Source organism: Tamandua tetradactyla, chromosome 8 (genome assembly GCF_023851605.1).
Source record: "Tamandua tetradactyla isolate mTamTet1 chromosome 8, mTamTet1.pri, whole genome shotgun sequence".
NCBI lineage: Eukaryota > Metazoa > Chordata > Mammalia > Pilosa > Myrmecophagidae > Tamandua > Tamandua tetradactyla.
In genome coordinates, this window is record NC_135334.1 from 112,209,951 (window position 1) to 112,236,824 (window position 26,874).

A 26,874-nucleotide genomic window follows, 5' to 3' on the forward strand; every position below is an offset into this window, starting at 1 on the left:
AGAAAACCCGAGGTAAAAGAAGTGAAAGCAATCTCCAGAATAAACTAACTAATTAAGGTAATTAAATGCCTAGATGCCAGCAAAAAATAACAAATCACACTAGGAAAATTGAAGATATGGCCCAGTCAAAGGAACAAACCAACAATTCAAATGAGATACAGGAGTTGAAACAATTAATTCAGAATATACGAACAGACATGGAAAACCTCATCAAAAATCAAATCAATGAATTGAGGGAGGATATAAAGAAGGGAAGGAATGAACAAAAAGAAGAAATCTAAAGTCTCAAAAACAAATCACAGAACTTATGGGAATAAAGGGCACAGTAGAAGAGATTAAAACAACAATGGAACCTACAATGTTAGATTTTGAGAGGCGAAGATAGGATTAGTGAACTGGAAGATAGAGTATCTGAAATCCAGTAAGCAAAAGAAAATATAGGGAAAAAATGGAAAAATATGAGCAGGGACTGAAGGAATTGAATGACAATATGAAGCACACGAATATAGGTGTTGTGGGTGTCCCAGAAGGAGAAGAGAAGGGAAAAGGAGGAGAAAAACTAATAGAGGAAATTATCACTGAAAATTTCCCAATTCTTATGAAAGACTTAAAATTACAGATCCAAGAAGTGCAGCGTACCCCAAAAAGAATAGATCCAAGTAGATATACTCCAAGACACTTACTAATCAGAATGTCAGAGGTCAAAGAGAAAGAGAGAATCTTGAAAGCAGCGAGAGAAAAGCAATCCATCACATACAAGGGAAGCCCAGTAAGACTATACATAGATTTCTCAGCAGAAACCATGGAGGTGAGAAGACAGTGGGATGATATATTTGAATTACTAAAAGAGAAAAACTGTCAACCGAGAATTCTATATCCAGCAAAACTGTCCTTCAAAGACAGGGAGAAATTAAAACATTTTCAGACAAAAAAACACTGAGAGAATTTGTGACAAGAGACCAGCTCTGCAAGAAATACTAAAGGGACCACTAGAGACAGATACAAAAAGACAGAAGAGAGAGGTGGAGAAGTAGAAAGAAAGACTATGAGTAAAGGTAAAAAGAAGGAAAATTAGATATGACATATAAAATCCAAAAGGCAAATGCTAGAAGAAAATACTACTCATACAGTAATAACACTAAACGTCAATGGATATAACTCCCCAATCAAAAGACATAGTCTGGCAGAAAGGATTAAAAAACAGGACCCATCTATATGCTGTCTACAGAAAACACATCTTAGACCCAAGGATAAACACAGGTTGAAAGTGAAAGGTTGGGAAAAGATATTTCATGCAAATAATAATCAGAAAAGAGCATGAGTAACTATACTAATATCCAACAAACTAGACTTCAAATGTAAAACAGTTAAAAGGGACAAAGAAGGATACTATGTATTAATAAAAGAAACAATTCAGCAAGAAGATGTAATAATCATAAATGTTTATGCACTGAGCCAGAATGCTCCAAAATACATGCGGCAAACACTGAAAAGAGAAATAAACACATCTACCATAATAGTTGGAGACTTTAATTCACCGCTCTCATCAATGGACAACATCTAGACAGGACCAATAAAGAAACAGAGAATTTGAATAATACAATAAATGAGCTAGACTTAACAGACATTTATAGAACATTACACCCCACAACAGCAGGATACACCTTTTTCTCAAGTGCTCATATATCATTGTCAAGAATAGTCCATATGCTGGGTCCCAAAGCAAGTCTCAACAAATTTTAAAAGATTGAAATCATACATAACACTTTCTCAGATCATAAGGGAATGAAGTTGGAAATCAATAATAGGCAGAGTGCTAGAAAATTCACAAATATGTGGAGGCTCAACAACACAGTCTTAAATCACCAGTGGGTCAAGGAAGAAATTACAAGAGAAATCAGTAAATATCTCCCGACAAATGAAAACACAACATATCAAAATTTATGGGATGCAACAAAGGCAGTGCTAAGAGGGAAATTTATTGCCCTAAATGCCTATATCAAAAAAAGAAGAAAGAGCAAAAATCAAGGAATTAACTGTCCACTTGGAAGAAGTAGAGAAAGAACAGAAAACTAACCCCAAAGCAAGCAAAAGGAAAGAAATAATGAAGATTAGAACAGAAATAAATGAAAATTGAGAACATGAAAACAATTGAGAAACTCAACAAAACCAGAAGCTGGTTCTATGAGAAAATCATTAAGATTGATAGACCCTTAGCAAGACTGACAAACAGAAGAAGAAAGAGGATGCAAATAAGATCAGAAGTGGAAGAGGAGACATAACTACTGACCCCACAGAAATAAAGGAAGTAATGACAGGATACTGTGAACAACTTTATGCTAATGAGTACAGCAATGTAGATGACATGAACAACTTTGTAGGAAGGCATGAACAACCAACTTTGACTTGAGAAGAAATGGATGACCTCAACAAACCAATCACAAGTAAAGAAATAGAATTAGTTATTAAGAAGCTCCCCAAAAGAAAAGTCCAGGATCAGATGGCTTCACATGTGAATTCTACCAAACATTCCAGAAAGAATTAGTACCAATCCTGTTCAAACTCTTCAAAAAAATTGAAGAGACATTTCCTGGCCTGGTTGTGTGTCTGTGTAGCTACATCCACGAGGACAGGGTGTTTTTATTCCAGTTCACACAAAGATGCTATGTAAACTAGTGTTGGTCATAATACAAAGTCCTTTCATGAGGTTATTATTTTCCTGCATTTATGCATTATTTTTTTCCTGTTCTGTTTCCCCATACCATGAATATTGATTTGCTATCTGTGCTCTTAAATAAAAAACCTAATTCACAGTAAACTTTAAATGGAGAACATGCAATAGAACATGGAAGAGGAGTAAATCTGAGACTTTCTCACCGAAAGCAATGCAAGAAGTTATGAAAATGCATGAGAAATTTTTTGTGTAGAGGAAATGTGATTTCATTATTACTGATTGCTCATAATTTGAATATTCTATAAATGAAGATACATTTACTTTTCCTACAAGTTACTTCTTTAAAATGTAATAAAATATACTCTCTCCATATATGCAATTTTCAGCATGGAAGGAAAGCGTGTAAAGATTCAAAGCATAATATACAATACAAAGAAAGTTGATAATATGAACACAACTGATTTGCTAACTATCATACATAAAAAAAAAAAATTGAAGAGGAGGGAAAGCTACCTAACTCATTCTATGAAGCCAACATCACCCTCATACCAAAGCCAGACAAAGATATTACAGAAAAAGAAAACTACAGACCAATCTCTCTAATGATAGATGCAAAAATCCTCAACAAAATTCTAGCAAATCAAATCCAGCAGCGCATTAAAAGAGTTATACATCATGACCAAGTAGGATTCATCCCAGGTATGCAAGGATGGTTCAACATAAGAAAATCAATTAATGTAATACACAGTATCAACAAATCAAAGCAGAAAAATCACATGATCATCTCAATTGTTGCAGAAAAGGCATTTGACAAAATTCAACATCCTTTCCTGTTGAAAACACTTCAAAAGATAGGAATACAAGGGAACGTCCTCAAAACAATAAAGGGAATATATGAAAAACCCACAGCTAACATCATCCTCAATGGGGAAAAACTGAAAACTTTCCCTCTAAGATCAGGAACAAAACAAGGATGTCCACTATCACGACTGTTATTCAACATTGTGTTGGAGGTTCTAGCCAGAGCAATTAGACAAGGAAAAGAAATACAAGGCATCAAAATTGGAAAGGAAGAAGTAAAACTATCACTGTTTGCAAATGATATGATTCTGTATGTCGGAAACCCTGAAAAATTCACAGCAAAACTGCTAGAGCTAATAAATGAGTACAGCAAAGTGGCAGGTTACAAGATCAACACTCAAAAACCTGTAGTGTTTCTATACACTAGTAATGAATAATCTGAGGGGGAAATCAAGAAAAGAATTCCATTTACAAATGCAACCAAAAAAATAACTAAAGAGACAAAGACCTATACAAAGAAAACTACAAGAAATTGTTAAAAGAAATCACAGAATACCTAAATAAATGGAAAGGCATACTGTGTTCACGGATTGGAAGACTAAATATAGTTAAGATGTCAGTTCTACCTAAATTGATTTACAGATGCAATGCAATACCAGTTAAAATACCAAAGACTTACTTTTCAGAAATAGAAAAACCAATAACTAAATTTATCTGGAAGGGCAAGGTGCCCTCAATAGCTAAAAGTATCCTGAGAAAAAAAAATGAAGTCAGAGGTCTCGGGCTACCTGACTTTAAGGCGTATTATGAAGCTACAGTGATCAAAACAGCATGGTACTGGCATAAAGATAGATATCTTGACCAATGGAATCCAATAGAGTGCTCAGATATAGACCCTCTCATCTATGGACAATTGATCTTTGATAAAGCAGTCAAGCCAACTCACCTGGGACAGGACAGTCTCTTCAATAAATTGTGCCTAGAGAACTGGATATCCATATGCAAAAGAATGAAAGAGGACCCATATCTCACACCCTATACAAAAGTTAACTCAAAATAGATGAAAGACCTAAACATTAGCTCTAAGACCATAAAACTGTTAGAAGAAAATGTAGGGAAATATCTTATAAATCTTATACTTGGAGTCGGTTTTCTAGACCTTGCACCCAAAGCAAGAGCATTGAAGAAAGAAAGAAAGAAAGAAATGGGAACTCCTCAAAATTAAACACTTTTGCACATCAAAGAACTTCATCAAGAAAGTAAAAAGACAGCCTACACAATGGGAGACAATATTTGGAAATGACATATCAGAAAAAGGTCCAGTGTCCAGAATTTATAGAGATTGTTCAACTCAACAATAAAAAGACAGACAAGCCAATTACAAAATGGGTGAAAGACTTGAACAGACACTTCTCAGAAGAGGAAATACAAATGGCCAAAAGGCACATGAAGAGATGCTCAATTTCTCTGGCTATTAGAGAAATGCAAATCAAAGCCACAATTAGATTTCATCTCATACCCACCAGAATAGCCATTATCAATAAAACAGAAAATGACAAGTGCTGGAGAGGATGTGGAGAAAGAGGCACACTTATCCACTGTTGGTGGGAATGTCAAATGGTACAACTGCTGTGGAAGGCAGTTTGGCAGTTCCTCAAAAAGCTAAATATAGAATTGCCATATGACCCAGCAATACCATTGCTAAGTATCTACTCAGAGGACATGAGGGCAAGGACACAAATGGACATTTGCATACCAGTGTTTATAGCAGCATTATTTACGATTGCGAAGAGATGGAAACAGCCAAAATGTCCATCAGCAGACGAGTGGCTAAGCAAACTGTGGTAAATACATAGAATGGAATATTGTGCTGTAAGACAGAATAAAGTTGTGAAGTATGTAACAACATGAATGGTACTTAAGGACATTATGCTGAGTGTGATTAGCCAGAAACAAAAGGACAAATACTTTATGGTCTCACTGATATGAACTGACATTAGTGAATAAACTTGGAGAATTTCATTGGTAACAGAGACCATCAGGAGATAGAAATAGGGTAAGATATGGGTAATTGGGGCTGAAGGGATACAGATTGTGCAACAGGACTGAATGTAAAAACTCAGAAATGGACAGCACAATACTCCCTAACTGTAATACAATTATGTTAAAACACTGAATGAACCTGAATGTGAGAATGATAGAGGGAGGAGGGCTGAGGGCACAAATGAAATCGGAAAGAAAGACGATAAAGATTGAGATGGTATAATCTAGAAATGCCTAGAGTGTATAATGATAGTAACTAAATGTACAAATTTTAAAAATGTTTTTGCATGATGAAGAACAAAGGAATGTCATTATTGCAGGGTGCTGAAAATATATGGTAAATTAATATTTTAAAATTTCAACTTATGTGTGAGACTAAAGCAAAAAATGTTTATTTGGTACAAGATTTATATTTTGACTAGTGCATTTCCTAATATAACTTATGTAGACTACTTAACTGAACACCATAAGTACATGGAACCTTGAGTAGGACATGAGATTTTGTTCGTTTGTCCAGAGTGATGCCCTGGTAAATCCCAGAGTGATTTGAACAGTGAATAAAAAAGTGTTTGCAAAGTCCCCTTTGGGGAATGGTGAGAATGGGGGAAAATTCAGCTTCCTCAAGTTGAACTGTTGATAGTCTCACAAGCAGTGTGGACAACCAAAGCTATAGGCTGAGCCCCCGGTCTTGGGGTTTGTTCATATGAACCTTAACCCCACAAAGTATGGGTCAAGCCTACTTAAAATTAGGCCTAAGAGTCACCCCCAAGAGAACCTCTTTTGTTGCTCAGATGCCCTCTCTCTCTCCAGCCAACACAACAAGCAAACTCACCCCCCGCCCCCATCTACGTGGGACATGACTCCCAGGGGTGTGGACCTTCCTGGCAATGTGGGACAGAAATCCTAGATTCAGCATCAAGGGATTGAGAAAACCTTCTTGACCTAAAGGGGGAAGAGTGAAATGAGACAAAGTGTCAATGGCTGAGAGATTCCAAACAGAGTCAAGAGGTTATCCTGGAGGTTATTCTTATGCATTAAGTAGCTATCACCTTGTCTTTCAGATGTAATGGAGAGGCTGGAGGAATTGCCTGAAAATATAGAGCTGTGTTCCAGTAGCCATGTTTCTTGAAGATGATTGAATAATGATATAGCATTCACAGTGTGACTGTGTGATTGTGAAAACCTTGTGTCTGATGCTCCTTTTATCTACCTTGTCACCAGACGAGTAGAACATATGGAATAAAAATAATTAATAGGGGGAACAAATGTTAAAATAAATTTAGTTTGAAACACTAGTGATCAGTGAAAGGGATGGGTGAGGGGTATGGTAGGTATAAATTTTTTTTCTGTTTTCATTTTATTTCCTTTTCCTCATAGATGCAAATGTTCCAAGAAATGATCATGATGATGAATATGCAACTATGTGATGATATTGTGAATTACTGATTATATATGTAAAAACGGAATGATCAAAACGGAATGTTTGCATTTGTTTGGTGTTTTTGGTATTTAAAAAAATAAAATTTAAAAATTAAAAAAAAAAAGCCATTCCAGGTCTGGTACATCACATTCCAGCAGCTTGCAAACTAACACAGAAGCAAACTAATTCTATGTAATGAAACAGGGGGTTCAGACCTAGGTCTGGCCACTTCTTTGGAAGACCAGCCACTTCATCTTTTATATATGAGGTCTGTGTGGTGTGTTTAACAGGAGAGCATGTTTCTGATTTATAATCTGAATATTTTTATTACATTTGGCATTATTCTTTTTCTGGGCATTTGTCAGTGGGGCTGATGATCTTGCTTCAAGAAGGCTGTAATCTATACAAGTCATGGAAATAACCTGGTTTTATAGGAGGAGAGCGAGCATAAGAGTTATCTGTTTCCTGGCAGAACCACATTTTAGGCCCAGCCAGAGAAGCTGCACGCTATATTCAGGGATGATAAAACCCAGCTATACCAGAGTCAGCAGGGAGTACAGATCCTCTGTTACACAGTATGCTGGTTTGATAATATTATGTACCCTAGAAAAGCCGTGTTTTAATCCTGATCCAATCTTAAGAGAGCAACTGTTTCTTTTAATCCTGATTCAATACTGTATGCTGGAAACTTTTGATTAGCTTTTCTCCATAGAGATGTGATATGCCCAATTGTGGGTGTGAACTTTTGATTACATGGAGATGTGACTCCACCCATTCCTGGTGGGTCTTGATTAGTTTACTGGAATCCTTTAAAAGTGGAAATATTTTAGAGAGAGTCAGAAATGACAGAAGCCTCAGAGTTGACAAAACTTCACAGTAGAACTAACACAGATATGGATACGTGGAGAACAGAGACAGATGTTTGGAGATGCTTGTAGCCCAGCTAATGTTGCCATGCGATGTTAAGCAAGCCAGAACCTGGAGAGAGCCAAGGAAAGCCAAGAGATGAAAGCCAGCCCTGAAGAAGCAAAGTGAGGAACCCCCACAGGAACAGAGGCTGAAAGCAATGGAGCCCAGGAGCAAGGGGCCAGCAGATGCCAGCTACATGACTACCCAGATTACAGAGGTGTTTGTTCCTCACCCATCACTGTTCTTGAATGAAAGTTGCCTCTTGTTAGTGCCATAATTTGAATACTTTCACTTATTAAATTGTGAACTTGTACTTATTAAATTCCCATTTTTAAAAGCCATTCCAGTTCTGGTATATTGCATTCCGGCAGCTTACTAACTAAAACACACAGAACTCAGAACCCAGGAAGGGAACCACTTGACAATGTGAACATTTATTTTGATGCCAGATGGGATTATTCCCAGGATATTTTTGGTTATCACAAAGGATAAATTCTGAAATGGTGAAGAGTGAAATAAAATAGGTAAATATATTTTTGCATAGGTAAATATGGACTAAAATATGTGGCATAAAATAAGTTTGGGAGTAGGTTTGGAGAATGTCATGAATTAAAAAAGGATCAAGGAGTATATAACTTTTAAAAAGATAAAAACCACTGCTTAGACCTTTGCTTCTTACCCTAGAGTCCATGAATGTAGAAAAAGGAATTAGAGACCTATTTGTAGTGTTTCAAAAATATGGATGGATACTAAGGCTGCTCAGGTTATCATTTAATTCATTCCATTTCTGATCATTCTTTCATTGGATTACTCAATATTTCAACAAATTTTTAATGAATTACCTACCGTGTACCAGGTTTTATGATAAGTGTTAGGGCATTCTTCAGATGGCTAAACTAAGAATTCTTACTTATGAAACATTTTAGCCATTTAGTTGGGACTCAGAGACAAGTAAGGATAATTACAGAACAATATTACATGTACCATGATAAAGATATTTACAGAGAGGTCTGAGAATCCAAAGGGGGAGGAGAATGGGGTCTTGGAGTGCTTCCTTGAAGAGATATTACTAAATCTAAGTCTTAAAAAGGCATATATAAATTAGCCAGATGGATACAAGGAAAGGAAATTTATGGCAGAGGAGAAATCATGTTCTATGTGTATAAGGCTTTTAATTCTCCATAGCACTTATACATTTTATCAGAATCATGTTCAGCTTTGAGTAACAGAAAAACTTGGTATCAATAACTTAAACAAATAAAAGTTTGTTTTATATATAAGTTTGGAGGGAGGTAACTTCTGGCTTTGGTTTACTGACTGATGATTTCAGTGCTGCCCTGTGTCTCATATTCCCTAGGATTTTCTTTTTCATGCTTGTTGTCTTATGATTGAAAAAGAGTTTTAGCTTTGGATATCATCTCCATGTTCAAGCGTGAGAAAGGAGACCAGAAGAAAGGGCATACCTCTGTTAATCAGAAAGTAAACACTTTGCCAAGAACACGTACTCTCCCAAAGCAAAAAACGTTATCCTTCTGTGCCATGGGCCTGAACTGGGAAATATGGCCACCCCTCACTGCAATGCAGGCTGGGAAACAAATATTTAACCCTTCCACCCTCAAAAACAGAAGTTAACAAGGAGAACAAGTTGGGAATGACTACTAGGTCAGCTTATATATAATATCTGCCAAACATATAATTTCATTTTGTCTCATAATAAGCTTGTGAGGTAGAAAGAGCAGGTATTATTTAGCTCCAGCTTACAGAAGAGAAAACAGGTTTAGAAGGTGAGGTAATGCCTATAGTCCCAGAGTTAAACATTGATTTAGTGATAAAAACAATAAAATAAATGCTGATGTTGCTTGTATGCTTATGATGCATCTTATTTTACGTATGTTCTCAATTCCTTCTCATGCATTCCTGTGAGTTAAGTTCTCCTTGTTTTAGATGTGAACAATCTGAGGTATAAGGCCGTAATGACAAAACTTGCCCAGGATCACAACACTAGCATGTTTCAGTTCTCCAGAATGCCAGCCTGATATTCTTCTTCTTCCTTCTTCTACTTTTAAAAGGTCAAAGCTTTCTCCTGTGGCTGCAGGGAATGTGCCATCTCACTGACTGCCCAGAGCCCTTAAAGTCGCTCGTGCCTCTGTCACTCCTTTTAATTTATGTAACCCACTCCTGTTTCTTCATTATTCCTTTTATGCTCACAGAATCCAGCAACACATTATTTCAAACATCCTACCATTAGGAGTGCATTTCCTTTTATTATAATAGCACCAACAATAATGAATACATTTTGTATCCATGCAGATGTCACTGGTGTTTTCGATGTTCCTATCTAATTTATGTTGAGAAATGGATGCATGAAGTATTGCCCAGGCTCCCATTACTCCAGAGGAAATGAGGGATGCCCGTGTATATGCATATCTTTTTTGCATTCATGCAGCAGATACAATGTTTGGGTCAGAATGAGTCGTATGCCTAAAATGGTAGTTTGGCCCTTTGCAGGAAGGGAGCTTTGGAGGTAATTTGCTATGCGTATTAGAAGCAGGTTTCTTTGTAAACGGATGTTTGGGCCTATGTAATAAGCACAAATTGTAGTCATACTTCTTTGGAAGGGAACCAGGGAAAACTGCTGATTAAGGACTCCATGTTTTGGTGTTCCCCATGATTTTCTTATCTTCATGTGCATAGCCAGCAAGCATTGCTGATGATCTTGATGCCAGGAATCACCCTGTCAGTCAACCACACTCTGGCACAACCTTCTTGTGTTGAGGGTAAATAGTGAGACGGAGGCCCCCTGGGCAACACAATGTGCCTAGCTTTGGATCAGTTATGTGAGTTGATCTTTATCTTGAGAGTTGGGCCATAAGATAAGAAGATGATAATAGCCTATGGGTCTGACCTGCCAGGTAATGGTAGGAGGTGGCTCCTTTGGGGAAAGAAAATACAGTAGTCTTCTATCTAGGAAATGGTCTCCCCTATTTCTGAAATAATATGTGGGTCAGAATGCTATAGACATTCAGCCTTGTCTATACAGGAATTTTGGGGGTAATGATTTTTTTTAGATACACTTTATAGGAAACCCATCCTTTCCAAGACTTGAGATCTCAGCAGTTGGAGAGTACCTGTAAGACCCAATATTTTGAATCCTCATTTAGGGGTTCTGGTAATTAAAAGCAAGGTTTACAGAATATAAGAATATCGTAGGTTTCCATAAAAGACTGCATATTTATATATACCAATTCCAGCTAAATCTTGTAACTATGCAAAAGTTGCCCCTCAATAAAAATTGACTGCCCAAGTTTATGATTACGATTTATTTAGTAACCTCATGGCAAAGTAAAGAAGGAACAGATACTGGAAACCAAAGTCAGAATGAAGCATGTCTGAGTGTTTCTGTGGAAATGTTTGTTTTGCCTTTAAACAACCACCACACACACAAAAAAAAGCCAAGAACTTTCCTTAAAACTTGGCCTGAGCAAAAGCAAAATTTCTATATCTCTAAGTGATCTTTAATCTCACCAGCTTTTTATTACTGGAAATATACTATCAAAAACCATGGCTGTAGAATTTCAGTATCTCTTTGTTTTGCAGAGAGCTCCCTGTTTTGACTTTTTTCAGTTTTAACTTTCATACAATGCATCACCTGACTCTTATATCAATACCTAAAAGGCATACTTATGAGAACTAGTTTTCCCAAATCTACAGAGAAATATAAGCACAGATAAGACCACTGCAGTAACCTTAAAGAGATTATTCTTCTTTGCCATCTTCAGAAAGCTACCAACACTTTTCAATACTGAAAAGTCTACAATTATATAGGAAATTCTGTAGAACTAAGTGTACTGTTTGGGGAAATTCATTAAAACTCAAATAATTCTAGCTCTAAGTTGAATCTCTGAAATCATATCTTCTCTAGTCTGACGAATTCTAACAAAAGTACCTGCTATATTTAATAGCCGAAGGTGAGAACTAAAAGGAAATGGCAAGAAGCAGAAACTTGCAAAGTTCTGCATGTCTGGGTAGTTCACCATTTCCTCAAGGACAGGATTCTAAGCATATTTTATTTAGCCTTTCTTGGTGTGCAGAAATGAGATGTTGACTTCAGGTTTCCATGGACAGAGAGAAGATTATGGATGCAGTTTATCCAGAGCATCTTTGGGTCAGAATTGCCAGAGACTAAAATCCAGACAGAACCTCTGGATCTTGGCAGCCATGTTGGGGTCAGAGCTTAGCCTCCATAGTGAGGAGGAAGGAGCCTGATTTTCCTTCAGTTCATTGCTGTAGGCTGAATTAAACTGATAAGCAAACCTGAGAACCAGCCTGAACTGCCTTCCCAAGAAGCTACCCATCTTTAAGGGAGTTCTGTAGCAAATGTGCCTTCAGGGGATGATATAACTAGAAGCAAAGCCATCTGCATTAATTTATCATGCACATGTCTTTTGCCTCCTAAAATGCTCAAGGTTCCCCACCATGTATATAGTAGAGGTTTCTAGTTTCTAAGTCATTGTGTTTAAAATCTGTTCTATGATTGAGCTTGAGAGAGTACTAGCCGCAGCAAATATGGCACGCTATTTGCTGAACTCTAGTTGTCTGTGCTTCAACTCACAATCTTTTGTGGTGGTTGTTCTTAACCATGAAACAAATTCAAGATGTTTAAAATATTTTCAACAATAAATAGCACTTACTAAATCAGAGCAGGTTGGTGCCAAACTTATGTATTTTCTGAAACTGTTAATCTGAAATAAAACAAAAATTACAATAATAGCAATCATTTCTAAAGTATTTAGCTTGTGCCAGATACAATATTAAGAACTTTACATGAGGTGTTCCTCTTTTGTGTCCACGACTATTCTTTTCCATAGTGGATCTATTTTACAGATGAGGACGTGAAAACTCAGAAAATTAAGTGAATTTCCCACGGTTACATTATCTATCTCAATTCCCAATATTCCTTTTTGTGGTTGTTAGCAACCAGAAAGTTGAACAGACACCGTCAGCCTTCTGAAGGCAGTTGGCTCTTCCTTTTATCAGAGTGTGCAGGAAAAGCCACTGTGCTCTGAAGACCACCCACACTAGTACATTTTTGCCCCAGTTGTAACAGCTGCTGACACTTAAGTCAAAGTGATGCTAACGTGGAAGGTATTCACAATCCATCCCAACATGGTGGGAAGAACTTGAGCTTTGCAGTCAGACAAACCTGGGCTCCAAATGTGGTCAGTCTTCTTCTAAGCCTGAACCTTTTTTTTTTTTTTTTTTACATCTTTCACAGAAATGGAGTCAAAATTGGATGAAATGTTACATATAAGTACCTATTATAGTGCATGGTACTTAGTACTCACTGAATACATTTTTTATGATGCATAGTTGCTTAAAATGTCAGTTTGCTCTGTTCATGTTAGCAAAAGGTTCCTCAACACCCGAAGGGTTTTGGCACTAGCAGGAGAGTGATTAGAAAATAAAATGCTCCTCTGTTTCCCAAAGGCAGGAATTCTTTAGAAACGATTTTGCTTTTTATATTCTGTTTTCCCCACCTAGGTAGGAGATGGGCTGGTGTTTTCCTTTCTGCCCTCCGTGTCCTGTAGCTTTCCCCAAAGTTTTCTCTCATCTCTCCTTTGTGATTTCCTTAAGTGCTTTTAATGGCTGCTTGACACTAGAAAGATATTCCCAGCAGGGATCCAATTTGTAATCACTGCTTCTTGCTTGATGTGAACTAGTGGGTGACCTCTGGGAAAGGACTAAGATGGGGGAAGCAAACCTCTTCTCCAGCAAAGCAGAATAATATGTTCCCGAGCAGCTCACAGGCAAGGAGTGGCTCCAAAGACTGTGCTCACACCTTCTTCCACTTCTCTTAGGCATGTCTGGACATGTAATTGGTAGAAGATTATAGTATGGGTACATTCCCATATTCTTAAACACTACCATCAGCAACAATCCCATCATCACTCTGAGAAAGGGTGGAATAGCCTTAGGAGCAGGCTACATACAGGTAGAACCAACCAGCCATTATGCCAGGGCCTGCCATTTGGGAGCCTGTACTACCCTGCATGTTCTTTGCCTTCTAGTTGTGACTATTATCACAGAAGGGAACCTAATCAAGGTACAGGGAAATTGAGGAAAAATGCAAATCCCTGTGTGCTCATTCCACGAATACTAGACCCACAGCCACTAATCAGGACTGTAAGTGATGAATCAGGATACTTGCCCTCAAGCAGCAGCTCTCTGTCTAGAAGAAGAAAAGCCAAGGATCTGTGTTTGATAATACTATCCAAAGAGACACAACGCCAGGGAAATGGATTACACATTAAGTGCCTCATGCCCAATTTTGTATGACCCTCTTGAACCTTGTGGGCTTAGCTCCAAACCATACAGCCACCCTTTCATGGAGAGTCTCCAGTGTCCACCACTATTCAAGCCCTCGTCCTGAATTCTTGTCCTTTTCACCTCGAACTCCACTTCTTAGCCCTCCCAGACCTTCCAGAGTTAAGAGTTTGTAAGGAATTATCATGTTTTCGGTTAAGACTTACTGCTCAGAGCTGCGTCTCTGCCCTACTCTAAGTTCAGCCTTGCCTCTATGGCATCTGTTGATACACATCCCTCATTTGCATTGCTTCCAGTTCGCCCAGTCTGACTGGCCCTTGGAATCCTACATTCTACTGTTCTTTCATGAGCAGTATATTTGCTGGATTCCCCTTGGACCTACTAGCAGGACCTTGTCTTTATGAGTCTGAGAAGTGAGTGATGAGTGGTCACTAGGCTGGAGTGGTCAACTGTCTTCTTGGAAGATGTAGGTCTTAAAGGCTATTTATGATTTAAGTAGGGAAGAAGAAAGGATATGGATATTCCAGGTTGGGGCAAGGGAGGTTTTTGCTATGACTTAACAGCTGTTAAAGTCATCAGTGTGAAGGAGGAGTTTGGAATAGAGCTGCCACAGAGATTTAAGGATTATCTGTGTATTTTAATACCATACTGTTACGACAAGGGAGCAGGTGACAGGAAGAAAATCAAGACTTTAATATGGAGTTATGTCAGATTCATGGATTTATTTTGCTCTCCTTCTCCAAACAATTTTTACATTCCCTATGTTAGGCCTAATTTGAGAGTCCAGGGTTTGTCCTGTGCCATTCACGTCAATTTAAATGAGTAAGAGTTAAGTGGGTGATCATCTTATCTTTCACATAGATTAGTGGTTTCCAGCCTTGGGTTCCAGACCCCTACCAGATAATCTAATCCCATTTCCAAAGCGTGGTCTTCCCTTCCTCTTCAGTGGGGAAGAAGGGGCATAGTTAGAAACATATTTAGCCATCATAGTCCTTGAGTTCCACAATGGCTCCTCCCATTGCCAGAAATTAGAATAGGAAACTTAAAAAAAGTAATTCTGTTGGCTTTTCTTAAATTCCAATACGCAAAATTATTACTTTTTTTTTTTAACTTCTTTTTTTCTTTCTTGCATATACTTCAGCCAAGGGCCCTAAAACTACTTTTTTAGAGAGGAGTAGCTTTATTGTTTTACAGCAAATGTTTTTTTAAATTTACAAACAACCTCCAAAAGAATTCTCTTGTGTTTTTCCCTAAGTGGTTGGCTGATATATTTATTTTGTTGTCATTCCATTTCCCCCACCCCTCTGTGCTGGGCTGAGTAAAGATTGCACAGGGATGTTTTAAGTAGTGAGTGGGTGAATGGGTGGAGAAAGCAGAAGATGTACATACTTTTTGTTAACTTCTCCTACTGGAATAGAAAACCCATCAGATATATTTATTGTCCTGTATAATACGCGAATCTGATTGGGACTCATAGACTGAGAGAGCCTTAGAGAGCATCTATTCCCAGAAGAAAGGAAGGGAGCAGAGCATTTTGCAGTGAAAACCTACTCTGTGCAGGGCACTATCTCTCACACAATTGCTTATTAAGCCTTTACCATGTTCCAGACACTTTTACATTCATAAAAAACCTAGGAATCATTGACCTTATTTTATAGATGAGGAAAACAGAGGTTCAGAGGAGTATGTTTTATCCAGGGAAACTCAGTAAGTGGAAGGACTAGATTCAAATTGCAGAACCTGTGCTCTTTTTGCTCCTCTCAGTCTGAAAGCGAAGCTTGAGAGTTCTGATAGCAGGGAACTCTGCCATCCAGATTGCCAATAGATGCCACTCAGGTATCTTTAAAGGGTATCTGGGCCTTAAACTTGATTCTAGGAAGCGCATTTCCCTTTGGGGTGCCTTTATGGTATAGGTATTGTACCCTTCTGGCAGCTATTGGGCCTTTAATTGGCCTGATGGAGAGTAATTACTTTCCAGGTATCATAAATAAATCTTATAATGCCTGATGTATATTGAGACGGAGCCATAAAGAGATTCTTCTGCATATGAGAGGAAACGGTTCTAAAGTGGTAAGATTATGCCATTTAGATGTCACAGCAGAGCTGGCTTCAGGAAAAACTAGGAAGAAGGCAGAGTATGTCTTTAAGAATCATTATATGCTTCTTTGGGCACCCTGTATATCTATATTCTAGTTCTGGCTCTTTAAAGATTATCATTTCTCTTTCCCCAGCAAAATTACTACTGCCTCATCCCATCAGCTTCTAAAATGACAGTTGGTTCTCCCAAAAAGTCATCTATGCTCAAGTGGTTTATGGTGGTCTTTTCTTGTAACATATACTGATTTTTAAGTCCAGCTAGCAGCTTGGCCAGAAGGGACTGAATGTAGTACCTTAAGTCAAAGGAATGCCTTTAATAGGAACTTTATGCTTAATGGCCTGTGGGGAGATCTTTTGAATTGACAAGGCCTTGTCTATTTCTCACATATCATGTTGGATGTCTGTCACTTCCTCCAGTGCACAGGGCACCCCTTTGAATTCAGAATGATGGCTCTTTTAAATCGTAAGAATGGGTGATGATATGCAAAGGATGGGAACTTGCAGTGTCAGGTTCCTCCTTTCTCTGTTTGCTTTGTCTCTCCTGTTTGGTGTTTTCGTGTGTTTGGGGACATCTTCCTCTCTTCTGGCCAGACTAGTGCTCCCTCTCATCTGACAGCACTGAACTAGAATCCAGGGAGAGCCTCTGGTAGGATTGGCTGAAGGTAAATTGGGTGTTACGTTCATCTCCATGTTGTCTATATCAAGCACGGGGTAATTCCTACAGTCCAGATCTGATAGCTGTATCACAAATATTAGAATATTGAGCATGGAGAGTGTAACTTTCTCACCTTCTCCATTTCCTAGAGAAACTTACAACTAGAGCTTTTACTGCAAGGGCAGGGATAAGATTGAATAATTAAAAAAATGAGGAACAGGCAAGGGAACCTCTGAAATGGTTCCGTTTTACAAACATCTCCCTACTTATGCTCATCTGAGAGATGTGATGGCAAAGGTGACTGAGTTTTTCCCCACAGTGATTATTAACTAGGCTGAAGAAACATCCTCAGAATTTCCTGCTTCCCCATTCCAGAGTCCTCTCACTGCTGCTCGCTCGTATGGGCTTGGACTCTTAGATAATTGAGTCTGACATTGTCAAAAAGAAAGCCCTGAACTTTGCTTGGGAACAAGTTGCCATTCACTGCAGACCACCACATCATCAGTTTGGCACCTGCATTTTCCTTCCAAGCTGAGTCTCAGACCTATGCTGAGGATATAATTACATTTGAGCAGCCCAGTGCCTATCTACCCCTCCCCACACACACATGCAGGTTTTATATTGAGTTACCATTGGGTGTTTTTTATTATTTTCTTTTCTCCCTGAAACACATGTATGTGCTGCCTTGGGGAGTGCTGCACAAAACAGAGCCTGAGTATTTTAAACATAACCTTTGTTCACAGTTTGAAGTGTGGTAGACACCAGATGGAGCCCTGGCACTCCTCTCATCTTCTGTTCTTTCCCCTCCATTTCCTCCTGTCTTCTTAGAGAATGCTTCAAGCATGACCTTTGAAGATAAGCATTAGGAACTGCTGTTAAGATATTTTTTCTCTCAACGTACCCTCTCTACTTTATCTCTAGACCTTCTGAACTCTTCACAGCTCCCTGAACACAATGAGCTGTTTCACATCTCCAAGACTTTGTTCAAGCTGCTCTCTGCACCTGGCATGCCCTCCTCCTGGCCCTGTTGTCTTCCTGGAAAATGCCAATCCATCTGTCAACACCAAGTAATGAAGTCTTTTCTGGCTCTGTAGGTGGAGTTTTCCACTTCCTTCTCTCATAGCACCTAGTCTACATTCTTTGCCAGACTGTGAGCTCCTTAATGGTAGGGAGTCTATCTGATTCATTCTGTATTCCTGACACCCAGCCCAGTCACTGACATGTAGCATGGACTCATTTGGCGAGAGATGAAAGAGAAATGACCGACTTCAGGTTGGGAATAATATAAAACTGTTGACTTTGGTCGAGTGTTCATTACTATTTAGTCAGTATACTAAATACGTTCATTATCTCATTTAATACTAAATCAACTCTTAAGAGATAGATATTGATATTTCTCCCTTCTTGAGTTGCATCCAATACATACTTATGCACCCATCATTTTCTATCCCAATATTCTGTTTTATTTCCTTCATAGTGCTTTCCACAATCTGAAATTATTTATTATTTGTCTCCACTAGAAATGAAACTCAATGAGAACAGGGATCTTGTCAGTTTTGTTCACTACTACATTCTCAGAGGTAATTACAGTGCCTAATTTACTGTGTGTGTTCAATAAATACTTGTTCAGTGAAAGAGTGACTGACTTGCCATTTCACAGATAAGAAAACTAAGGCTTAGAGACATTAAAGAGCTTTGCCAAAGTCACTCAACTCAGAAGCTGAAGAGTTCGGATGGGAAGTTCTTTCTTACTCCATAATGGAAGACCCTCACATAGTCTGTTCTATAGGTTTTCCTCAAGCAGACAGAGCTTAGTGCTCTTGGGAGAAAGATGTGCTTTTCTGTTGGATAGAGCCTCTGCCTTGAAGGTCAGCCTTCCCTCCCTTTCACTTCAATAGCTAAATGTCACCTTCTGAGCCAAGGCATCTTGTGAGAGATAGCATGTGTTGCCACCAAGGGTATTCTAGTTCCAGGCATGTTGTTTAAGATGGGATAAAAGGATGAAGGAGACACAGATTCAGGTCACAAGGAGCTCAAATTGGCAGATACATGTATAGTACAATCCAGCTATGCTAAGATGCACAGAATCCCTGAACACCTGGAGTCTGCAAGGACAAAGCAGGAATCTGTCAAATCATACTTATCCTGGTTCCCTGAAGGTAGACAAGGGGATATCATCTCAACTTAATTCAGACTTCATCCTCTAGTGGGGTGGGTAAACATCAGCTGAAGTCTTCAAAGGTATTTACTATACAACCTGAATAAAAGGGTGAGATGTTGGTTCCTCTTCCCTCAGGACAGATGGAATTGAAATTGAAATTGATGCCTCCCCCAGAGAAACTCTGTCTTAAGTCAGAGGATGGTATCTAGATGATAGGCCCTAGATTTGTATAACTGTGATTGGCAGAGTGTTCAGGAACCAGGGGGAAAATCTAAAGAAAATGACCACCTTGTAGCATGAAAGTCACAGACTAGCTGCAGTTGTAAAACTGAGAAATCTTTCTTGTCTTTTTTTTTTTTAGGAATTATCAGGATCCCCTGTAGCAAGAAAGATGTTTTCTTATAAGTGGTGCCTAAACTGTAGTTTGAGGCTGCCAAAGCCTCAGAAAATCTTCTGCAGAGATTGCTAGCATGAGACATTAACAGTAATCTGGCTGGATACATACAGCCAAGCTAATTTCACCAGCTCCCTTGTATGCTTCCTCCCATCATCATTGAATCTCCCTATTCAGTACAGAAAACAGAGGCCAGGCCTCAGTTGTAATTCCAGCTCTGCCTATCTGTGGGATTATGGGAAAGTCACTTCATCTCTCTGTTCCTCATTGTCTTCATTTGTAAAATAAGCATGTTAATACAATTTCACAGAATTTTGATGAAAACTGGTGAGTGATTAGCACATTGCCTAGCAAGTAATACTAGCATTCACTTATTGAGTACTAATAGTGTATTGTTTTCACTTTACAGATGTAGAAGCTAATTTAAAGAGGCATCTTGCCCAAAGTCATACTGCTTATGTGTGCTAGAATGGGGTCTTGAAACCATGTCTGTGATTCTAGGGTTGTGTAGTCTTTCTACCACCTGTTACAGCCATTACTATAACTAACCAATTCTCCTTTTTCTGAATCCATGCCTCAGCTAACATTTTATCTAATGGAAAGAGGAAAGCAATGAGTTAGCATTTCTTTATACCCACCTTAGCCTGGAAGTCTTACTACAACTCTCACTTCTCTCCCTCTATAGACCATTAGAGTCGAGTTTGGATGGTTAAACTCTTGGAAACCAGGCCTACCTTGAGCATGGCTTATGGCTGGATTGTGGAGGGCTGGAAGTTGCCAAGCCTGCAGCTGTTTTATGGGGGAAACCAGGGGGAGAATATTTCCTTGGGGGTGAATTTATTCCTCAAGTTTCCTTGCTTGGAGAATGCAAGGCATAAATTTCCTTTTCTTTCACCATCATTGATGTCTCATACCGTGCTTCCAGTCCACTGGCCACACCCATTCTTTACCAGTAAAGGTTATTTGTTTGTAAGAGAAATCATTTTATATTAGACAGCATTTTAATCCGCACCTAGTACCCCTAGTGGTTATATGTACCTGATCATTGTGGTGACAATTGGAAAACAAACGTAGCCTGGGTTCAGTCACAGAAGGAGGCTGCTATCTGTGAGATTCCTGGGTGGATCTCCAAGACCAGCAAGCTGCCCACAGTTTTCCTGGGAAGGTGGTAGCCTCAAGAACAATAATACTTTGTAAGATTATTTTGATAATTCACTTATTCATTTAAAAAATACTTGTGGAAGTTTTTCTGGTGCTAGGCATATTACTAGGTGCCAGTAATATAGCTGGGAATAAATTAGTTAAAATCCTCCTCACCTCAAAAAAACTTCATGTAGTGATCACTGTGCTATAAACACAATACAATAGTGTATTGTAATAGTGTAGGAGTTGGGGGGCGGGGGCTACTCTAGATTGCTTGGTCAGGGAAAGCCTCTGAGAAGGTGACATTGGAGTGTAAAATGAATGTTAAAGAACCAGTCATTCTACAGTGTGTGGAGAAGAGCTTTTGAGAGAGAGAGCATGGCACATGCAAAAGCTTTAAGGCAAGAATAAGCTTAGCTTATTTGAGAAATAAAAAGAAAGCCAGTGTGTGGCGTGGAACCAGGTTAGAGAGGTAAGCAGGGGCCAAATCATGTAGGGATGTAGGGCCACAGGTTTTATTCTAAGGGTTATAGGAGGTCAGTGAATGATTTTTAAGTGGGGCAGTGACATAATCTGTTACACATTTTAAATTATTACTCTGAATGAAGCTCGAAAAATAGACAAAAGTGAGGTAAGAGTAGAAGCAGGAAGACAAGTCCAGGGACAACTTCAGTAAGTAGTTCAAGCAAGAGGTGGTGGTGGCAATGGAAAACAGTAGTAAACAGACATGGAATAGGTTGTGCTGTGTACATTGACAAGACTTACTGTTGGATTCAGTGGGATAGGAAGATGATGGGCTCCTGTTTAGCACAACATTTGGCACATAGAAAGTACTCAGTAAATGATAGCTGCTGTTATTATTAATAAAAAGCCTATTAGCAAAAACCAAGAAAACAGGCTTGAGAAGGAATCTTGAACCCACTCACGTGACAACATGGTACCTACAGTGCCTGTGTGACAACAGTGTTGGTACTTCTCTTTTGTTAATGACATTCTTAGAGACAAAGCGGATGAGTGGGTTGCAGGTATGGTGTTATTACTCAGGCGCCAGAACCTCTGACTTACAGTCAGTTTCCACTCTCATCAATTCACCATATGATTTTTAGCCTCTCTTAGCTTTTGTCTGATGTCACTAAATAACTACAAGATGTTTTAAACACTTACTGTGTGTAGGTACATATTTTATATACATACTCTATGTATATTAATCTCACTTAACCCTCCCCACAACTCTTCCGGATACATACTAAACTGTCCTCCATTTCCAGGTAGGAACATAGAACTCATAGTAAGTGGCAGCTCTGACTCAAACCCAGGTGTTTCTGGCTTCTAAATTCAGTTAAAACCTTCTGCAATATGAGGAAGTAGCATTAGTCTCCAGGGTTAGTATGCATCCAACTTCCAGCCACTTCTAGACCTCAGTCAAGGTCATCATGGAAAGCAAAGGCACTGAAAACCATTCTGTGACACTAATTATAAGCCTGTTCAAACAAATGAGATTAGTGTTGAGAGTGTATTAATTAATTAACTCTTTCTTCCTCTCCCTTTAAAAACTTTTAAGATACAGCAGCTGATGCAACAGGAAATTTGAAGTCCAGCATTTTATTAAATCTTCTGTTGAAGATTTCTGTGGAAGGACACTTCTTGAGAGAGATTTGGTTTCCATCATTCATATGCCAAATGAGGATGAGGAAATCGGGTCGATATATTTTCTGAAGGTGTGGGAAGCAGGGAAGGTAAACCCTTGGGCTATGTTCTGCTTCTAACCACCCCCCTGCCACCTCCTAGAGTTGCCTGGGCCCTAAAAGAGGGTACAGGAAAAGGCTCCTTTCAGACCTTACTACAGGAGATCTTCTGTTATGTGAAATCCGGCAGTGCTGAGGGAGGGCAGAGATTACAGAAAGCCAACATAAAGGCAAAGAAAAGGAAATGCTTTCTGCCCCCATGGCATTTTCCTTTTGAAGTTAAACAGGAAACTGAATTATAACATGGAAGTTATTTTGGAGAGGAGGAACAGACACACATGCATGCCGTGTTGCCAAAGTCCTCAGACTTCGAAACTGCCCCAGTGTTGGCCAGAGTGTGGGGAAAATAGGCATTCTCATACCTATATGAGTAATGATTGGAAATCAGTAAAAGATGATTTCTGGAGGGCAGTTTAACAGTAATGTATCAAAAACCTTTAAAAATACATGCCCTTTGAGCCTTAAAGAAATGGCTGATTTCTTAGAGAATTTCTCAGAGAAATGAGTGGCAGGAAATAAACAAAATATGCCTATAGCACCTTGAAGGGCCAGAAAGTAGGAAATACTCAAAACAAAACAAAACAGAACTCTTACGTCAAAGGGACATAAGAGCCAGTTAAAACAGCCTCCAGTGGCCAAAGCTGAAACAAAATAAATAAAGTTGTTTATTAGTTTCCTGGCTGCTAAAACAAATACCATACAGCTGGGTTGGCTTAAACAACGGGGAATTTACTGGCTTACAGCTTTGAGGCTACAAGTCCAAAATTGAGCCATCAACAAGGTATTGCTTTCTCCCTGAGGACTGAGGCATTCTGTGGCTGGCTGGCAGTGATCCTTGGTCCCAGGCTTTTCCATCTTAGGGCAATGCTCGTGGCAGCATCTTTTCCATTCTCTTCTGAGTTCCCTTGACTTCCTAGTTGTTCATCAGGCTTCTACTCCTTATGTCCAATTTCCTTTCCTTATAAGGTCTTCAGCGCTGTTGGATTAAGGCTCACCCTCATTCAGTTTGGACACACTTTTTAATAACATCTTCAAAAGTCCTATCACAAATAGTTTTTGTAAGTATGGATTTAGGAGTCAAACCCACAGAACCCATGGCTGGGACCTACACATGCCTTTTGTGTGGAACATGATTCAATTCCCAACAAGTAGCATTGGATTATAGCCTAAAGGCTAAAAGGAATATCCATGAATCCATACTGATATAAATAAATAATTGAATAAATAAATAAATAAGGGCAAATAGACAAATCTTTAATGCAGAAAAATCCCAGATAATTTATGTAGATTTTCCACCTACAAGGAAGAGGAGATTAAATCCCAATTCCTTAACTGTGGGCTGCACATAATGAGAAAGAATACAATATGAAAAGGGAAAAAAGGAGTAACTTTACAGTGGAGAATCTCAGCTAGGTGATCCAGGTCAACAACCATAGTGGTAAGTCATTTTGATAGTACATACCTTTAGTATGATGTAATGAAAATGGCACCTTAACTCTGTGGTCTTCCTCTCAATTACACATAACTCCAATTTTATCATGAGTAAAAACATCAGACAAGTCCTAGTAGAGACACTGTACAAAATATCTAGCCAGTACGCCTCAAAACTATCAAGGTTACCAAAATAAGGAAAGTCTAAGAAACTGTCATATCCAAGAGAAGCGTAAGGAGAAATGACAGCTAAATTTAATATTGTATCCTGGATGAGATCAAGGAATGAAAAAAGGCATTAGGTAAAAAAAACTAAGGAAATTAAAATAAAATATGAATTTAGTTAATAATAAATATACCAAACTAATGTAAGATCTTAATAATAGTGAAAATGGTATGGGAGCACCCTTTCCTATTGTTGAAATTTTTCTGTAAGAGTAAAATGAGACAAAGTGTCAATGGCTAAGAGATTCCAAACAGAGTCAGAGGTGATCCTGGACGTTATTCTTACGCATTAAGTAGATATCACCTTGTTGTTCAAGATGTAGTGGAGAGGCTGGAGGGAATTGCCTGAAAATGTAGTGCTGTGTTCCAGTACCCATGTTTCTTGATGATGATTGAACAATGATATAACTTTCACAATGAAACTCTGTGAATGTGAAAACCTTATGTCTGATGCTCCTTTTAGCTACTATATCAACAGAAGAGTAGAACATATGGAATAAAAGTAAATAATAGGGGGAACAGATGTTAAAATAAATTCAGTTTGAAATAGTGGTAAATGAAAGCGAGGGGTAAGGGGTATGGTATGTATAGTCTTTTTCTCTATTATCATTTTATTTCTTTTTCTGTTGTCTTTTTATTTCTTTTTTCTAAATCGATGCAAATGTACTAAGCAATGATGAATATGCAACTATGTGATGATATTAAGAATTACTGATTGTATATGTAGAATGGAATGATATCTAAATGTTTTTTTTGTTAATTTTTTTAATTAATAAAAAAGGTTTAAAAAAAAAAAAAGAAAAGAATGAGTATAATAACTATGAACCCAAAGATTAATCTACAAGGATGTATGTCACAGAGGTGCGGCTAATAGTGAAAAGAGGGAAAAAACTTAAATGCTCAATATTAGGTATGCTAAGTCCATACAATTCAATCATGAACAATAATCTTATAGAAATATATTTCTTTTTTTTTTAGAAATCATACCATTCTACATATGCAATCAGTAATTCTGAACATCATCACATAGATGCATGATCATCATTTCTTAGTACATTTGCATCGGTTTAGAAGAACTAGCAACACAACAGAAAAAGATATAGAATGTTAATATAGAGAAAAGAAATAAAAGTAATGATAATAGTAAAAAAAAAAAAAACCTGTAGCTCAGATGCAGCTTCATTCAGTGTTTTAACATGATTACTTTACAATTAGGTATTATTGTGCTGTCCATTTTTGAGTTTTTGTATCTAGTCCTGTTGCACAGTCTGTATCCCTTCAGCTCCAATTACCCATTATCTTACCCTGTTTCTAACTCCTGTTGGACTCTGTTACCAATGACATATTCCAAGTTTATTCTCGAATTTCCGTTCACATTAGTGGGACCATAGAGTATTTGTCCTTTAGTTTTTGGCTAGACTCACTCAGCATAATGTTCTCTAGGTCCATCCATGTTATTACATGCTTCATAAGTTTAGCCTGTCTTAAAGCTGCATAATATTCCATCGTATGTATATACCACAGTTTGTTTAGCCACTCTTCTGTTGATGGACATTTTGGCTGTTTCCATCTCTTTGCAATTGTAAATAATGCTGCTATAAACATTAGTGTGCAAATGTCCGTTTGTGTCTTTGCCCTTAAGTCCTTTGAGTAGATACCCAGCAATGGTATTGCTGGGTCGTATGGCAATTCTATATTCAGCTTTTTGAGGAACCGCCAAACTGCCTTCCACAGTGGTTGCACCATTTGACATTCCCACCAACAGTGGATAAGTGTGCCTCTTTCTCCGCATCCTCCCCAGCACCTGTCACCTTCTGTTTTGTTGATAATGGCCATTCTGGTGGGTGTGAAATGATATATCACTGTGGTTTTGATTTGCATCTCTCCAATGGCCAGGGACATTGAGCATCCCTTCATGTGCCTCCTGGCCATCTATACCTCCTCCTCTGGTAGGTGTCTGTTCAAGTCTTTCTCCCATTCTGTAACTGGGTTGGCCGTCTCTCCGTTGCCGAGCCGAACAATCTCTTTACAAATTCTGGATACTAGACCTCCATCCGATATGTCATTTCCAAATATTATCTCCCATTGTGTAGGCTGTCTTTCTACTTTCTTGATGAAGTTCTTTGATGCACAAAAGTGTTTAATTTTGAGGAGCTCCCATTTATTTATTTCCTTCTTCAGTGCTCTTGCTTTAGGTTTAAGGTCCATAAAACCGCCTCCAATTATAAGTTTCATAAGATATCTCCCTACATTTTCCTCTAACTGTTTTATGGTCTTAGACCTAATGTTTAGTTCTTTGATCCATTTTTAGTTAACTTTTGTATAGGGTGTGAGATATGGGTCTTCTTTCATTCTTTTGCATATGTATATCCAGTTCTCTAGGCACCATTTATTCAAGAGACTGTTCTGTCCCAGGTGAGTTGGCTTGACTGCCTTATCAAAGATCAAATGTCCATAGATGAGAGGGTCTATATCTGAGCACTCTATTCGATTCCATTGGTGTATATATCTATCTTTATGCCAATACCATGCTGTTTTGACCACTGTGGCTTCATAATATGCCTTAAAGTCAGGCAGCACGAGACCTCCAGCTTCGTTTTTTTTCCTCAAGGTGTTTTTAGCAATTCGGGGCAACCTGCCCTTCCAGATAAATTTGCTTATTGGTTTTTCTATTTCTGAAAAGTAAGTTGTTGGGATTTTGATTGGTATTGCATTGAATCTGCAAATCAATTTAGGTAGGATTGATATCTTAACTATATTTAGTCTTCCAATCCATGAACACGGTATGCCCTTCCATCTATTTAGGTCTTCTGTGATTTCTTTTAACAGTTATTTGTAGTTTTCTTTATATA

At 38.3% G+C, this 26,874-nt stretch overlaps 1 protein-coding gene across 6 annotated transcripts in view; it reads left to right on the forward strand.

Annotated features, from left to right (window-relative positions):
* The window catches only part of TRIM44 (tripartite motif containing 44), a 197,300-nt gene that overhangs the window by 155,061 nt on the left and 15,365 nt on the right, over positions 1–26,874 (forward strand). For 2 of the 6 annotated variants that reach the window (XM_077114421.1, XM_077114422.1), the window contains one exon: positions 6,580–24,828. The exons of the other annotated variants lie outside the window; for them this stretch is intronic. Coding sequence is in view for 1 of the 2 variants with exons in the window: in XM_077114422.1 (XP_076970537.1) it covers positions 6,580–6,610 (31 nt within the window). In the remaining variant the exon portion in view is untranslated. Of the gene's footprint in view, positions 1–6,579; positions 24,829–26,874 lie in introns of those variants that run through there. 6 annotated transcript variants of the gene reach the window in all.